The following is a 16,950-nucleotide window of genomic DNA, read 5'->3' as shown; positions in this document are numbered from 1 at the left end:
TAGATCCCTACCGTTATATTCTTATTAGAGCATGGAATTACTATCCATAGAGATTCTATGGAACATGTGGATTCATTTAAGATTTTTACTTCATTTGATTCTACATTTTCTTTCACATATTGACACTCCCCCTCCCCCCCCACATGACCTGTTCTGTCCTTCCGATATATTTTGTACCTCGGAATGATTGTGTCCCATTGATTGTCCTCACTCCACCAGGTTTCTGCGACGCCTATTATATCAATATCCTCCTTTAACACGAGGGACTCTAGTTCACCCATCTTATTTAGACTTCTAGCATTTGTGTACAAGCATTTTAAAAACTTGTCACTGTTTATTTTTCTGCCCTTTTCTGATGCGTCAGATTCTTTATGTGAATGTTTCTCGTCTGATCTGGCCCATACTTTATCCTCTTCCATCCTCTCCTCCTCACTAAAACCTAGAGAATCTCTATCAATAGACATTCCTCTAAGAGAAGTCTCCATCCAATCCACATGCTCCTCTGCAGCAGGTTGGCATAGATGTGGCACTCAGGGGTGTGTATTTTTCACACCCCTGACTGACACTGCTATGTTGACCTCACTTTTAAGCATAGACTAAGCCATAAAGTTACTATTTCAAGCTAGATACACATTTTCCATTTAAAAAAAAAAAGTTTGCTTCAGCTTTCATACAGATTTTGTTTGAGTGGTGAGAGTTACCCATGTCTCACCTTTGGAAAACTATATCAAGAAGAAAAATTATTTGATCCCAAGGTGCAGAGTATATGGAAACTATTGTTGCTGCAGCCTCTTCCTGAATTAAACTAATGATCTTATTGTTAAAGATGTACACTACTGTAAAGGGTTGTCTACATAGAGACACTCAAGAAAGTTAAGGCAAATCAAAGATGTGAAATCAATGTACATACATTAAAATGCATTAAACTCCCAAGTGGATACTCTCAGACAGGCATCTATGTCCTTAGTTCAAAGTTACAGCAAACTAAGGTTAAACTAATTTTTAAATTTATGTGCACTGACTTCACATTTTCAGTTGATTCACCTTAACTTTCCTGTGTGTTTCCATATAGACATGTCTTCAGTGTGGCACTCATTCCTACTCAGTTGCACTTGGAATTAGCTTTTATAACAAAAAATTTAAAAAAACATCTTTTATATTAGATAGTTACTTTTCAGAAACTGGATCAGAATTCATTAATCTGTTGAAAGAAACTGTCACAAACAATTTCCCCGTCCATAACACATGTGGATATATCTAATTAGAACTTCTGCAGGCCAGTCACATGATCTGAATGACTGAGACAAATAAACATTCAGAGAAAGCAAATGCTAGATTTTCAAAATTATTTCAGTTCTAATACAGAGTGATTAACAAAACACTTAAGGAATACTTTTTAAAACATTTATCCTGTGTCCCTTGAATAGGTTTAAAGGGTTCTTTGGAAATTCTTTTGGATACATAGACTGCCCCTCAGCAGTAAAAATACATGTTACGGTTTGCCAGTCTATTCTGTGGGACTTTTCATTAGGATGGAATACCAGGAAGTTACGGGTTTTCAAAATTTTTATAGCAAGTACTATATCCAGAAAGCTTTGAAGAGTGACTAATAATAGTCCAATGTTTCCATGGTATACAATACATCATGATGTACTAACAGTAAATATTAACTTACAGTTGACATGACCAGAAAAATCCACCATTTAATAATTTATAATGGAGGGGAGATCCAGATCTGGGTCTGAATTTCCCTAAAGTTTGAGGGAGCTTTAAATCTGATTCAATTGTCTTGAAAAACAAGCAAAATTTCACTTCACATGATGTTAGTCATTAATAAAATAATAATAATGCCTAGCTGTAATCAAGGTAAATTCTAATTTTTAAAAAAATCATTGATTTTTTCCCCACCTCCAAGTTACCAACAATATACATAAAAGCAAACACTACACCAAAAAAAAAAAAAAAAAAAAAAAAATCAAACGAGAGATTTTTTTCAAGCTACTTTATCCATTTTCCAAAGATTTAGTTTAATCCTTACCAACAAACATATAAAGAAAGCCCTCTGTTCTCTGGTAACAATCCAATCCTTTAGCAACTAAATAACCTTCACTGAACAGCTGACCTCTCTTTCCCTTTGTTAAGAGCCTAAACAGTTTTGTATTCAATAATCTATTTCTGTGATGCAGAACTATATTTTTATTTCAAAGCAGAATGGGCCTTCATACGTACATCACTACGTTTAGTGCATTAGCATTTCTTCTCCAGATACCCATGTTCAGATCCCTCATGTAAAGTATCCCAATGGCTTCTACCCAGTCCGAGTGGATATACTTATACACTACAAAGCTGCGCCACCCAGCTACTGCAAACACAATTGTGTAATCCAGTGGTTCTCAATCCACAGCCCATGGGCCACTTGTGGCTCAATTAGCACACAGCTGCAGCCCATGTGACATTCTCAGGTAAGACAGACAGTATATATATTCTGTGTATGTGGCCCACATAACACTGAGAGCTGCATATGCAGCCCATAATGGTAAATAGGTTGAGGACCACTGGTGTAACCAGTTGATGGGTGGTCAACTTTACAGTAACAATACATACACACAACAGCCCTTCCATTGGTTATTATACATACAAATAATATTTAGATGATACAGCACTTTTACATGTGAAGATTAATTGATTTGTAAAACATTTTGAACTCCTCCCCAACAGGTAGGTAAATATTATTTTCATAGCAGAGATGAGGATGTCAGGTACAATGGGATGAAATAAATTGCTTAAGGCTATAAAGTCTGCGGCAGAGCCAGGATTAGAAGTCAGAAGTTCATGACTCACAATCTCATACACATTCCTTAGATATGTGGAGACAAGGAAGCAACACACACACATACACACCCCAGGAACATTGTCACAACCTGGAGCCAGCTTAAATGGAGCTGGAGTGGAGGAGAGAAATAAAATTAACAAACAAAAAAAAATTCCCCCCAAAAGCTTGTTGGGATTAAATCAACCCTTTGATATAAAGTTCACAAATCTGTCTATAATTATGATAAACTACGCAGCTTGCTCTGGCTGACCCAGCCATTGAATCAAGTGAATCTCTGCTCTGCTGTGACTTTATATGACAAATCCAGCAATCCTTGAATGTCTTCATTTGAGAATCAAAACTGCTGACTCACAATCCCCCCCCCCCAATGAAGCACAAAACAGATTTTTAAAAAATCCAGGCAAAAATGCTGCTGGTAAGGTCTTTAAAAAAAAATAAGTGTCATAAGAAGAAAAAAAAAGAAAAGAAAAGGTATTACTCTATAGAGAATCTGGGGGACAGAATTGTTGTACCAAGTCCCACAGAGACTGTAAATTAAAATAATCTACTTTGCTGCACATTAGTTTCCTATGTATCATCTGATCACTGACATCACACCATACTCTCTCCTGATGGAATGTCTCAGAATTGATGAAATATAGGCACAAGATCATAAATTAAGCTGACAGTAGATGAAGTTCTATTGCAATTCACTCTCTTCTAGTTCAGGCATGACTGTATGAATGGCTGCGGGTAACAATGGATTCCGCTTTAGCAGATGTTTGAGAAGAGTTACTAAGCAGTGAATTATTCCCTTCTCCAAAACAGTTGTTCATTCCCTGTGGGGCAGTAACTGGCAGCACAGTTGGCATGTGCCTTCCAACGTACTGTCTCCTCAGAAGCAATATTTGTCTGAACTAATACTATTGAACATTTACCACAACAGAAATCATTTGGTCATGACATTCCAATGATAAAACAATATGCATCTAGAAAACACTTACAGCTGACTGCTCCCTCCAAAGAAAAACCTGTGGGAGGGGGAGAAACAAAATGAAAATTCTGCAAGTTAGAACCTGAAGTTGTCAACTATTGCTCCTCCTAGGAGAGGAATTTTTGGCTGACTGCAGTACAGTCTGCAAACCTTATAAATCCCAGGCAATCCCCAAGCTTGCTTCTAGCAACAGTAAAGGGTGACTTAAAAAAACAAATCACATTCATATCCAAAAATTTGGTACCCACTCTGTTATATGCAACACCTCTCTCTCTTCCATGTATAGAAATTCACACCTTTTTTTCAGTGTGTATATCTCGGGTATACAAATAAACTTAACATATAGTCAGTTACACTGTTTTGCTTCTGACCAGCTGCGCTTCCTGTCTCATGCATGGGCAGGAAGACTCTTTCTTGAACTGCAGTGGGCGGAACTCAAGTATACACCATTTCCCATGTCCTCCAAATGGGTGTTTACCAGTAACAGCAGTAGCAAAGCTAAAATTATATATGAAAGATACAGCAAGCATGCATCAGCAGAGAACTGGGTTCAAGCAAGTTTGGTAGTATTGTTCTTGGAGCCCCAAAAATTCTAAATGCTACTAAATGGGAATGGAAACATTATGGACTTATTATGCATAGGTGTGAATGACTATACCAGGTCATAGCAGAAGAGAATCAGGCCTACAAATTTTTCTGTGGTAATTGTGTGTATAGACACGTGAAAAAGAGCAAAGATGATCAATTTTGTCTGGTTGATGGTTTTGAGCTTTTTTCTTTAAAACGGGAAATGGTAAACACTTGTCCATTTATCCTTTGGCAGTCTAAATCAAAGCAAATCTGACCTTTTAATATATATGGTATATTAAAAAATATGTTTTGGTATTTCCAAAAAGCAAAACATAAAGTCACTCTGGATTATAGAACTGTAGAATGTGCAGCAATTAAAATAATGAAGTACATTTTTAATCTCTGTTTAACATTGCTAAGATTTTAACCATTTCCAAGCTCAAGATGGTACAGCACCTCACACGTATGTTGCGTCTGTGGAGGACTGGAAGGAGTTCAGAATATTTTTCCTTTGATCAGTAAGGATAATATTTTTTAAGACTTCAGTTTTGTTAAAACAAATAAATAAAACTAAAAAGCATTTTTGTGACTTTACTGCTTAATCGAAAAATATTTTAACTTGTGGGAAACCTGTGCCATTATTCTCATGATACTGAATCAATTAAATTTCTAGTAGAACGTTTAGTTTTTTAAAAATATTTATACAAATTAGTACAAAGTTTAAGTAATTTATATATTTTAAAAGGTCTTTGATATAGTAGGTTGTAGCAATATGGAACTATAGGAGCTCTGTTATAATACCCCTGTTGTGATGCTGGACTCTCACTTCTAATTCTATTGCTGTATATTAACTGTTTAAAACAGAAATTTACCTCTTCCCTTGCTTAATAAAATAAAGCCAGAGATTTTGTGTGTAAAGAGAAATAGCCTTTTAGAAAGAAATGCACTATGAAATTAATCATGTTTATACAGTACATCAGTGTATATCCAGAAGAACAAAGCAATTAATCACAATGCAGTAAAGTATCTCAGAAATAGTTGTAGCCTTGTTTGGTTCCAGACTAACAGAGAGACAAGGTGAGTGAGGTAATATCTTTTATTGGACCAACTTCTGTCGGGGAGAAAGACAAGTTTCTGAGCTTACAAATAGTGTTTGCAAATTTGGTATTACAGGAAACAATTATATACATTTATTTAACGTTTAGAGTGTAACTAGACAATTTAAAAGTGATCTGACAAGCTTTTTTTCCCCCTCGAGTTCATTATAGCTTACTTCGCTAAACAAACAGGTTTGTTGATGCTTAATTTATGCTTACTAAACAAAACCAAATTTGTCTTATGAATTACAGTAAAATCACTTTTTCAATATTTTGCTGTCACACAGTCAGAAATGTATAATAAGACTTGCTATCAGCCGGAACATCAGTTTTAAGCTTCTGCAAATCCTTCTGTATCCTTACACTTTATTTTGTCAGAAGCAATGAATGATGTAGGTTTTGTTTAATTAGTTTAGCGTTTGTGCATATTTTTGTATTAGTTTGAAATAATTAATTACTTATTGGGGTTTTTTTTAAATGGATACACCCCGTCACAGTGGAGAAAATTAAGACAGTGTTGCAGATTCTGAATATCCATTATTTTAATATTAGATAATGTTATATTATCCTTTTTTAGTATTATTAAAACAAAATGTCTAATGCAATTAAGGAAAATATCAGCCACATGCAGATTTGAACTGGAGGATATGAAATGGGTAGGGTTTTAATTTGAATTTGAAGGATCTATTTAATAACAAAAGGTTCATAGTTATCTTGGAATTATCTTGAACTCATAATGCCAAATGTACTAAGTACACCCTCATACCACACATATTTGGAAGACTGGTTAACCTGTTATCAACAGTGGATGAAAAAGGAGACGGCTTTTAAACATAAGCTCTTAAAAAGAGAAGCTTTTATAATCTACAATAATTGTATACACAAAAGATTGAAATAGCTGAATAGCCATTATAGCTATTATAAAATTCCATTTTTCAGAGGCTTTAGAGTTTAATCCAGTAGAGTATTCCAAGCTCAGAGCTCCCATTGAAATCAGTGGGAATTCTGTGTATGGACTATTTCTAACCTGATCTTTAAAAAAAAAAAAAAAAAAAAAAAATTACACAGTGTGAGCATTACTGAGACAAGCAGTGGGTTTTGGTTTGTTTGCTTTTTAAACCATGTTGTCTAAATCCACTTGCAGGAAGCCTAAAGACATGGTGGTAAAAAAAGACTCTGGTAGCCCTACACTTCTTAATGATTCCCCCACATAGGACAAATCCTCAGAGGACCAGATCTGCCAGGATCTGGCCCAACCTAACTCTGTTACACTCTTCATTTAGGTCCCTTTTGCAATGGCAAAAGAAAAATCATCATAATTGGGGGGGTAGGAGGAAGAGAAGAGTAAAAATGCAAGAATGTTATCAAACAGACTTGAAGAGACAACAGCAGTGCTACTTGGAGTCAAGGTGCCTTTCTATCCCCATTAGGCGTATAACAAAATTTTCTTGATGAAGATTTTGGCCCAAGATGTTTTGGCTAAGGGAAACCTGTGAGGTACATATGAAATGAGTCACTGTATAGTTCATTTGCAAGTTGTACTATGAATTGAATTCCAAGCCAATTCTGCATGAGATAATTTCCTGAACTCTTCTCTGGCCATCAAATACAGGCAACAGTAAGCAGAGGATAGTGCCAGCTATTCAGTGGCTTCTTTAATCCCACTTGACAGAATGAACAGGCTGCAAGGAGAGGCTAAAATATGTCCAATGCTGCAAAGATATTTCTTTACTCAAAATTTTCTCAGGGATTACTCTTAATTGTGCATTGAATATTTCTAAGGACTGGATCCATTATACAAAGACTAAAAGAAACAATATTTGATTATCTCATCCCATGCCCAACTCTGCATTGTCAATGATACTACCATCCTATATACCCTATTTCTCTACTTCTTTCACAGGGCTTGTCTTCACTACAGGGGTAAACTGACCTAAGTTACGCTACTCAAGCTACGTGAATAACGTAGCTTAGCTCAACCTACCCCAGTATTTTCAATGCGCTGAGTTGAGAGATGCTCTATGGTCAACTTCCCTTACTCTTCTCGGAGAGCTAGAGTATCGGGCTTGACTGGAGAGCGCTCTGCCATCGATTTAGCGGGTCTTCACTAGACCCACTAAATCGATCCTTGATGCATAGATAGCAGCAGCGGCAATCTCTCCATAGTAGGGAACAGCCCACAATCACCTGTGGCCTTTTTTCCATGCCACCCTCTATGGATGAAACACATTTCCTGAGACTGTCTGCAAAGCCTCTATCTTCTCCTCTTTTAAATCCTTCCCAAGACCCACTTCTTACACAATGCCTCAAGAAGTTTGCTAATTAGATCTTCTACTTATTAATTCTTCCTTTTATTTCATTAAAAAAAAAATTTCGTCATACTGTCACTAGCCTTGCTCAGTAAGAACATAATCTTATTGATGGCGCCCCTCTCCATTATCTTATATCTCACCCTACTGCCTTGTTACCCCTTGTTGTATCATGTCTGAAATTGGCTTGGAATTATCTTCTTGGAACAGAAATCATTTCTTTTATTTGAATTGGAGGAGCTCAGCATACTTTTGGATGCTGGTACAGTATATTCTTCTGCACATTGAATATTCTGGAATTCCTTAAACAAACAAGAATCTAACTCGAGATTTCAATTCAAATCACCTTTAAGTCCAAAACAGACTGCAAAAAGTTACAAAGGGATCTCACAAAACTGGGTGACTCGGCAACAAAATGGCAAATGAAATTCCATGTTGATAAATGCAAAGTAATGAACACTGGAAAACACAATCCCAACTAAACATACAAAATGATGGGGTCTAAATTAGCTGTTACTACTCAAGAAAGAGATCTTTGAGTCACTGAGGATAGTTCTCTGAAAACATCTGCCCAATATGCAGTGGCAGTCAAAAAAGCTAACAGAATATTAGGAAAAGGGATAGATAACAAGAAATAACATATCATAATACCTCTACACAAATCCATGGTACATCTTGAACACTGTGTTCGTATCGGATCCCCCATTTCAAAAAAAAGATATATCGTAATTGGAAAAGATACAGAAAAAGGCAATACAAATGATTAGGGGTATGGAACAGCTTCTGTATGAAGAGAGATTAAAAAGACTGGAACGTTTCAGCTTGAAAAAGAGATGATTCAGGGGCGATATGATAGAGATCTATAAAATCATGACTGGTGTGGAGAAAGTGAATAAGGAAATGTTATGTACTCCTTCCCATAAAACAAGAATCAGAGGTCATCCAATTAAATGAATAGGCAACAGGTTTAAAACAAACAAAAGGAAGTATTTCTTTACACAATGCACAGCTAACCTGTGGAACTCATTGCCATTAGATGTTGTGAAAGTCAAAACTATAACTTGGTTAAAAAAAGAACTAGATAAAGTTAATGGAGGATAGATCCTTCAATGGCTGTGAGACAGGGTGGGCAGGGATGGCGTCCCTAGACTCTCTTTGCCAGAAGCTGGGAGTGGACGACAGAAGATGAATCATTTGATGATTACCTGTTCTGTTCATTCCCTCTGAAGCACCTGGGATTGTTCACACTTGGAAGATAGGATACTGAGCTAGATGGACCATTGGTCTGACCCAGAATGCATATATTCTTATGCAATTAAAACTGTTGCATGATACAATACACAAGAGAGATATCAAATGTGTCAATACACTTGTAATTGAAACTTTACATGGTTTTTATGTTTCATCAGGACAGACCCCACAGTTTTAGACACCCCATGCAAGTCCAGATTATAGTGTCAGAGAAAGGGAAGTATCCATTATCTACTTAATCAAGGTAAAAATTAAACTTTGGAACTGCCCCATTAGTAGGTCGGCATTTTGGTGGTATGTCTGATGAGCAAGCACAGTAATCTAGAGAGGTCCCAAGTGCTACCTCTGAAATTAAAAATGCAAGTACTTCAGCAATACCAGACATCCTGGATACTTGGTCCTGTCTCAAGATGGGGGGGATGGACTGGATAACCTCTACGTTTCTATGATTAATGGCTATTTTCAGAAGGGAACAGAAGTCATTCTGGGGAAAGACACATTAACCTACTTGTCTCAAATGGAAACAAGAGGACAGTGCTTAATACCAACATTACAACAATCCAGTACATGGTTTTAGAAGATCTATTAATACCATATGCGTTCATAACCAGTCTCTTTACTTGTAGTTTAGACCCCACAAGTTTATCCTGATTCTCCTTTACAGACCCTTTTGTGCATAGGTATTCTTGCAGACATAAGTTTACTCAATTTTCTGAGGCTATTACAATATTTAGACATGAATTATGGAGTTTACTTGACTTAATCAGTTTAAATTATAACCCAACGTTATACTGATCCTTTTATTTGCTAGTTTCCAATGAGCCCCAACAAAACACCTAGTAAACATTAGTGAAAGATTATCTTGGAAGGTGCAACTATAGCAATCTCCTTGGAGCCACCATGCACTGCACAGGTGCTGCCTCTTGGTGTAACCAATTTTAACTAAATCATCTTCAGCCACTTTTATTCCAAAGTAAATATTCAAACACAGACTTGCACTAAAATAACTAGATTGGGCGTAGGAAAACAGTTTAGCTGAATTGGTGCAAGCTTGTTTGTAAATCAGCCCTTAGGGTATATCTACACTTGAGGTTAGGGATGTGATTCCCAGCTCCAGGAGACATTCTTGCACTAACTCTCATTAAGCTAGCATGCTAAATATAAAATGTAGCTAGGGCAGCGTGAGCCGTAGCATGGGTTAGTTGCTCTGAGCATGCACCCATCAGACACACTACGCATGTACTCAGGGCTGCTAGCCCATTCTATCACTTGCACTGTCCCAAGTCCTTTCATGTATTTATACCTGCTCCTGTATCTTTTACTTCATACATCTGATGAAGTGGATTCTAGCCCATGAAAACTTATGCCTAAAATAAATTTCTTAGTCTTTAAGGTGCCACAAAAACACCTTGCTTTTTTTTTTTTTGTCCCAAGTATGTTATTTTAGTATGCTAGCTCAATGAGCACTAGTGCAAGTATGTCTCCTCAAGCTGGCAATCACACTTCTAGCTCGAAGTGTAGATTTACCAGTTGTATGCTGCTGCTGCTAGTTGTGCTGGGACTTCTGCTATTGTGTTTCAGATGAGTCATTAAGGCAGTGCAAAATTAAGAGGACAGAAGTGCTCAGGAGAGACATCAGGAGCTAGGAGTTCTAAGACAATGCTGTGCTTTCATTTCATATTTTCCATCACAGGACAGTCATGTGGCAGTGTAAAAGGCTTTGTCTTCACTAGAAAAATGAAGTGTTTTTACATCAAGATACCCATCTTGATATAAAATCCTAGTGGAGAGAAGGCACTGTAGTTTTTAGCTCAATTTTGCTAGCAGAGGTCATTCCTACACTCCTTCACCTGGGGTTTACCTTGACTAGCTACTTCAAGGTAAAAACTACCTGTGCCTTGGCTCCACTAGAATTTTACATCGAGATACCTATCTCGATATAAAAAACACACTTAGTTTTTTGGAGTGAAGACACAGCCTAGGAATCACATGGAGTTGCTTTTTTCTAACAATAAACAAGGAACTTTTTTAGAATAAAAAGAAGTATTATCTCTAAAACTACTCTCTCTGTCTCTGCTTCACTGAATAGGTTCTGTCTGGGATGCGCGATCCAGCCTTGCCTTAAGAATGAGCACATTTAACCTCACATGGACCTGGAATGCTTACAAAGTTTCAGATGGAGGAAGGGAATGCAGAAGTTTTAGGGAAATGAAAAATTGACATTGTTTCCTTCTTTCTTCTGGCTATCAAGTCAATGAATTATCACAAATAATTTAGTAGGAGAAAGAAATATTATTTCCACTCTGATTAGTTTTCTTATTTTCTGTTTGCTTGTTGCCCTCTCTATCTAATCTCTGCTCTCCACTTGCAGCAGCACTAGAATAAAACTAATATGAGTCTGGTCAGTATTGCACTAAGTTCCACTGTGGTGTACCTACTCCCTCAGGTAGCAGTGGATGCAAAGAGTACAACAGTGGTGCAATCCTCCCTCCTATGAGACTGTTCTTCGGAGTAGTGTTAAAAATAAAAGTGAACAGTTTGACAGAGGACCTGCAATCCTGCACCAAGTTTTCATAGGTTTCAGAGTGGTAGCCATGTTAGTCTAGTATTTGACGGGCTGACAAGTGCACTAGGGAGCCCCAGATGAATCTGAAATAGCCTGGGTGAATGATTAATGGGGAATGAAGCATTGGTTGTAGGCAACAGCCCCAGGAATTCAGGGGCTAAATGTTCAGTGTACATACCCTTAAAGTACACTACACTAAAGCCACTTTTATACCACTGGTATTATAAAGGAGCATTAGTGTAAATGAGAATCAGGCTTTGCAAGATATATTTTAAAAACTTCACTATACAACAGAAGAGGTGAGAGAAAGAATACAGGAACAACCAGGACAATTGCACTGGATTGGCAAGTATGTGTACGAGGCCAACAAAGGAGTAACAACTTGGGGCTCAAAATGACCAGCAACTGAATAGGCCAGGACTGCATAAAACTAGCAAATGAACTGTCAAAAAGGCTAATAACCTTACAAATACATAACACCCTTCTTCCCATAGAATCCCCAAAACTTTCCAAATGATATGCATACAACACTACTGAAATTCAGGCACCTCTGCTGCAGTAGAAAGCAGGCATTAACCAATCATGACATGGCAGAACTTGGAAAGGAAGGGGTAGAAGGCAAAAGATAGTATAATATGGTCTCATAAGTCATAGACATGGAGTAAGATTTGGGATTCATTCCCAGCTCTACTTCATGCATCGAAAGTCACACAGGAAGTATCACAATGAGGGTTAGCATTTGTTGGGAAGATTGAGTGTTTCTGATTGGTTAATTCTTTCTGTGTAAGCATGGGCAGGTTGCTGGATTTGCTCTTTATGTTAATTGTGTCATCAAAAGCACCTACCATACCTCTTAAACCTCCCAAGGTTTAAATATGAGATGCAACATATAACAAAGATCCAAAATGAGGGGGAAAAACACATAACAATTATTACTACAAGAAACTGAAAATGCGGTGAGATCCATATCTTCAGTGTAAAGAACATTTTCTGTATAACCTTAGTTTCATGACTCTATTTTTGATGTAAATAACTTGCAACAAGAGAAGTGAGGGGACTCCAAATTTGAATGCAATGTTGTATGGAAATTTCCAATAAAAGGAGTAACATTGCTTGAAAGTTGGAACATTGGAGAGATGCAATTGATAGGTGCTTTTTAATTTTAGGTATCAAAATAAAAAAAATTGACTTGTGCCTCAGCTTCTCCTCTGTAAAATGGGGATAACGATATCCACCTCTCACAGATGTGTAATGTTAAATCAAATTATGTTTTTAACCACCATGAAGGTCCTTGAATAGGAAATATTATAAAAAATATCATTATATTAATCTTTACCAAGCAATCCAGGACAAACCCCCTATGACATTTAGGCCAGAATTCTCAGAAGAGCTCTACACCTGCTGCCCAAAACAGATTTTCAGAAGAAATCAGCTCCCATTTAGGCACCAAAGTAGTAGGTTAGATTTTTTTAAAAGATCAGCACAATGCGTACTGAGTGCTTCTGAAAATCTGGGAAAACAATGGGAGCTACTGGGTGCTACATAGTTTTGAAAATTGGAATATTATATAGGTAACAATGAAAGCTGAGCTCATTTGAAAACCTGTCACCAATTGCGGATGTCAGCCCCACATGACTAACAGGACCTCCATTTCAGGTGTCCTCTGAAAAACCCGCCCACAAACTTCATTTTATCTGCCTAAGAAAGCAGAGGGGCCAAACTGATCTTTCTGGGACAGCAACCTGTGAGTCCAGGGAATGTAGGTATTTCAAACCTCTATTTATCTCTCTCATAACCTCAGGCTAAGAATGAAGTGATGAGTGCAAACATGTTGTCTTTAACAAACTTTTTGTAATACTTCATTCTTTTACACTACAGATAGTTTACATACAGGCTTCTGAAGCAAGTATGTTTCCTTACCCATAAATTCACAGGTAACCCATAATTAAAGTGTAACGGTTTAAGGATTGCAATCTTTGTTGTTGTTAAATGAAGAATCAAAATCAGTTAGTCAGACCTCCCTTTCCGCCATGCATAGCTATTTCCCTCCTGAATTTTTTTTTTCAATGTTTTCATTATACCCAGGAAAGCTCAGATGTAGTATCTAGTTTCCACAATATTATTATTTTTTAACCAAATGCGACAGCGGAGGTGACTGACAGATTTAATAAAATGGACTGCAGTCTATTATAGAATAAAAGTGGAGAAATGATGCTTTGATTTCCAGTGCAACTTACTGTTTCTACATATATTAAAATTTTCCTATTAGAAAAGGAAAATTTAGTTGACATTTGCTAAGTACTTATTCTATAATATAGACATTAAAACGATACTATTAACTGGAAATCACATTTACATTTCCATCTGAAAATTTTGTATCTACTAGAATTACAAACTGTAACTGAAGATATAGTCTCAATTTTTCACATTGTTTACTTTATGTATCTCTGACATTTTGTGTCGCCAAATACACTGTCTTTTCGGAAAGAACACATCAGCAAGGGAACAAAAAACCTCGATTTTTTTTTTAATTAGGCCATGATAAAAGGCTGCTCTAACAGAACCTGTGTTTTTTTTTTAATGGTAGGGTTTTTTTTTTTTAAAAAAAAAAATCATGTTGACAATACCCTTTAACACCTCCTGTGTGCATTTTTTTAAAACAGAGATTGAGGAGTTCCTGCAAAATAACATCCTCTCACTTTGCATTGCTGGAGTCCTAAAGAGTGTGCAGGAATAACGTTTCTCGTTATCCCCAGACTCAGAGATTTAGGAGCAATCCCCATAGACACAGCAGTAGAGCAAATAGTGTGTTTTAATTTCACCATCCCTCTCCTCCCTCTAGTAACACCCAAACCCCAGAGAGGCGGTACTCACTCTGCAGTGCTGGTCCCATTGATGGTGGAGCTATCTGGAGCCGGGTTCAGCTGAATGGGCATGGGCTTCTTTTTAGGCATTTTAAATAGGAATAATGGAGCTTAAACTTCCGAAAATCCCCCTTCCTGCTCCAGCCAGCTCCAGGAGGCTCCCTCCCGCTAGGCAGAGTGAGGGGCTCCTCCGGCAGTTCTCGCTCCAGCCGGGCTACAGGGCGATCTCTCCAGCTCCCAGGGACAGGCTCCTCCAGCAGCTCCCGCTCCTACCAGTCAGCGGGCTCTCCCTAGCTAAGCAGAGTTAAGGGACTCTCCTAGCAGCTCCAGATCTACCAGCGCCAGGGGCCACTCCCCGACTGAGCAGTGAGGAGTTCCCCGAGCCGCACCGTGGTAGCAAACACTGCCCGCTCTCAAAATGTGTCCCTCTCCGCTACTGTGCATGTGCAAACTTCTCGGGCGCCTCCAGTGCGCAAGTGTGGCGCAGCTGCACATGGGCACTGGGAAGTGAAGCTCAATGGAAGCCCCTGCCCTTTGCCCTTAGTTTCCCTTCAAGTGTATGGGGGAAGGTGCGTGAGCCTGGCGCCTGCGTAGCTGTGGAGAGCAAGGTACTCTTTTTCCTTTGAAAACCAGGGCGGGACGATGCAGGAAAATGTTGGCCTGGGGATCGAGGGCGCCCCTCGACTCCGGATCCCATCCTCCTAAGGCTACTCCCCAGAGCTCAGGGTTTCTCTCCCTTCATTCTCACTACTGCATCCAGTGCAGCACCGCTTCTCACCCGTTTCGCATGGGCGCGGAACCTCTTGGACACAGCCCCTAGTCTGCAAGAACTAAGTGATTGGAATCACTCGGTTATCCTTCAGATCACACCCACACACACCCCTCTTGTTACTCACTGGCGCGGTTTAAGGAGGGTGGGGGCTGCCCCCTCCCCAGCCAGGACAAGAGGCAGCGCAGGCAAGTTGCTTACTCCTCCCCAGCCGGGAGTGAGAGCAGCAAGGCACACTCATCCAGCAGAACAAAAGGCCCAGCCAATGCCAACTCCTGCTTGGCGCCTGGCTGTCATGAAATCAGGAGCTGGGTTGAAATCACCTCCTGACTGGCAAGAACTGCAGCAGCAAAAGCAAAACACAAAGGAGACAGCAGTCAGGTTGCTGGCCTCACTTACTCCTCTTCCCCCTCCCCACCCAGTAGGGGAAGCTTTGCTGAGTGCCCCCCCGCCAGAGCCAAGTCTCTGCTTAAAAGTCTCACTCTTGTCCCCCAGCCCCTGTCCAGCGTTCTCTGTTCGATGTCTCCCAATGGATCCCTAGTTTTGAACATGTGACCTTCACTCCTAACCCTGTTATTCATTAGTTGTCCCCCATATCCCCCCCCAAAGGCCCCTCCCCCAGTGGTCCCCCCCCGCAAGGCTGGGGGAGGGGCCTTTAGACATGGGCGGGCTTGTGCCCACTCACCTCCCAGGATTCCAATGAGGACCCCCTCCCCTCCCTGGGCTGGCAAGTCTTCGCTCAGCCAATAGGAATGCAGAGGTGTATCTGGCAGAGCCAATAGCAGGGCTGGGGGCTTCCGCAGCACTTTTTTCAAATTCATCTTTTCATTGAAACAAACATGCTCAGGAAGTGGTCAGGGGAAGGAACCTCTGTGCTTAGGTCAGAAGATGCCTGCTGCAAATTTCATCATGATCTGCCTAGACTCAACTGCCCCTTACCTTCAGGTGAGGACATGTTACAAAGGCAGGAGCAAGCCCCTTGTGACATCAGTAGACATGGCTACTCAAGCAGGGGAGGAGGGGGCTGCTGCCCCCCACACATTCAGGGGATAATTATCCCCACAGCCAGCCCAAGTTTCAGGCTGCAACAGCAGTGCTGAAGAATGACCACCTGCGATCTTTCCCTGCTGTCAAGAAACCAATATGAGGTGTCACACCACAAATAGTGCTTAAATTACCCTTAATGCTTTCCCGTTTTTTCCAATTCTCCAATTTTTGGGGGAAGGGCAGTACCCCAGTATGGCCATTTAGTCCCACTTGTCTGTGGGAGTGTTTCCTTTACCTACAATGGACTTTAGGTCAGGTTGCTGGATAGAGCTCTACAACCTGTTACACACAAATGCTGATTCCTCTGTGAATGCCTTGATCTTACCAAATTTCTTCAGGGTTGCACTTTTCTAGGACCTTTCTCCCTACTGTTACTCACACCTTCTTGTCAACTGTCTGTAATGGGCTACTCCCTTACCACTTCAAAAGTTATTTTTTCTCCCTTGGTATCCTGTTGTTAATTGATTTATCTCGTTAGACTGACCTCACACTTGCTAAAGCAACCCCCATCCTTTCATGTATTTATACCTGCTCCTGTATTTTCACTCCATGCATCTGATGAAGTGGGTTCTAACCCACAAAAGCTTATGCCCAAATAAATTTGTTAGTCTCTAAGGGGCCACAAGGACTCTTAGTTATTTTTGCTGATACAGGCTAACACGGCTACTGCT

At 39.3% G+C, this 16,950-nt stretch overlaps 2 protein-coding genes across 4 annotated transcripts in view; one reads left to right on the top strand and one right to left on the bottom strand.

The window, feature by feature from the left end:
- The window catches only part of MAP2K1 (mitogen-activated protein kinase kinase 1), a 64,699-nt gene extending 49,761 nt beyond the window's left edge, over window positions 1-14,938 (bottom strand). Inside the window, exons 1-2 of one of the 3 annotated variants that reach the window (XM_007059491.4) lie at window positions 14,474-14,938; window positions 3,817-3,843 (exon numbers count right to left, since the gene is read on the bottom strand). In XM_007059491.4, the coding sequence (XP_007059553.1) occupies window positions 3,817-3,843; window positions 14,474-14,553 (107 nt within the window). In that variant the 5' untranslated portion in view covers window positions 14,554-14,938. Of the gene's footprint in view, window positions 1-3,816; window positions 3,844-4,054; window positions 4,102-14,473 lie in introns of those variants that run through there. The other 2 variants (XM_043523821.1, XM_007059492.4) reach the window with 2 other exon arrangements.
- An 8-nt stretch (window positions 14,939-14,946) lies between these two features.
- Window positions 14,947-16,950, top strand: part of TIPIN (TIMELESS interacting protein) — a 32,441-nt gene continuing 30,437 nt past the window's right edge. The window contains exon 1 of the mRNA XM_043523823.1: window positions 14,947-15,071. The gene's annotated coding sequence lies outside the window, so the exon portion shown is untranslated. The remainder of the gene's footprint in view (window positions 15,072-16,950) is intronic.

Source organism: Chelonia mydas, chromosome 10 (assembly GCF_015237465.2).
Source record: "Chelonia mydas isolate rCheMyd1 chromosome 10, rCheMyd1.pri.v2, whole genome shotgun sequence".
Lineage (NCBI taxonomy): Eukaryota > Metazoa > Chordata > Testudines > Cheloniidae > Chelonia > Chelonia mydas.
The sequence above is the reverse complement of the archived record's forward strand: the minus strand, read 5'-3'. Positions and strand labels throughout refer to the sequence as shown.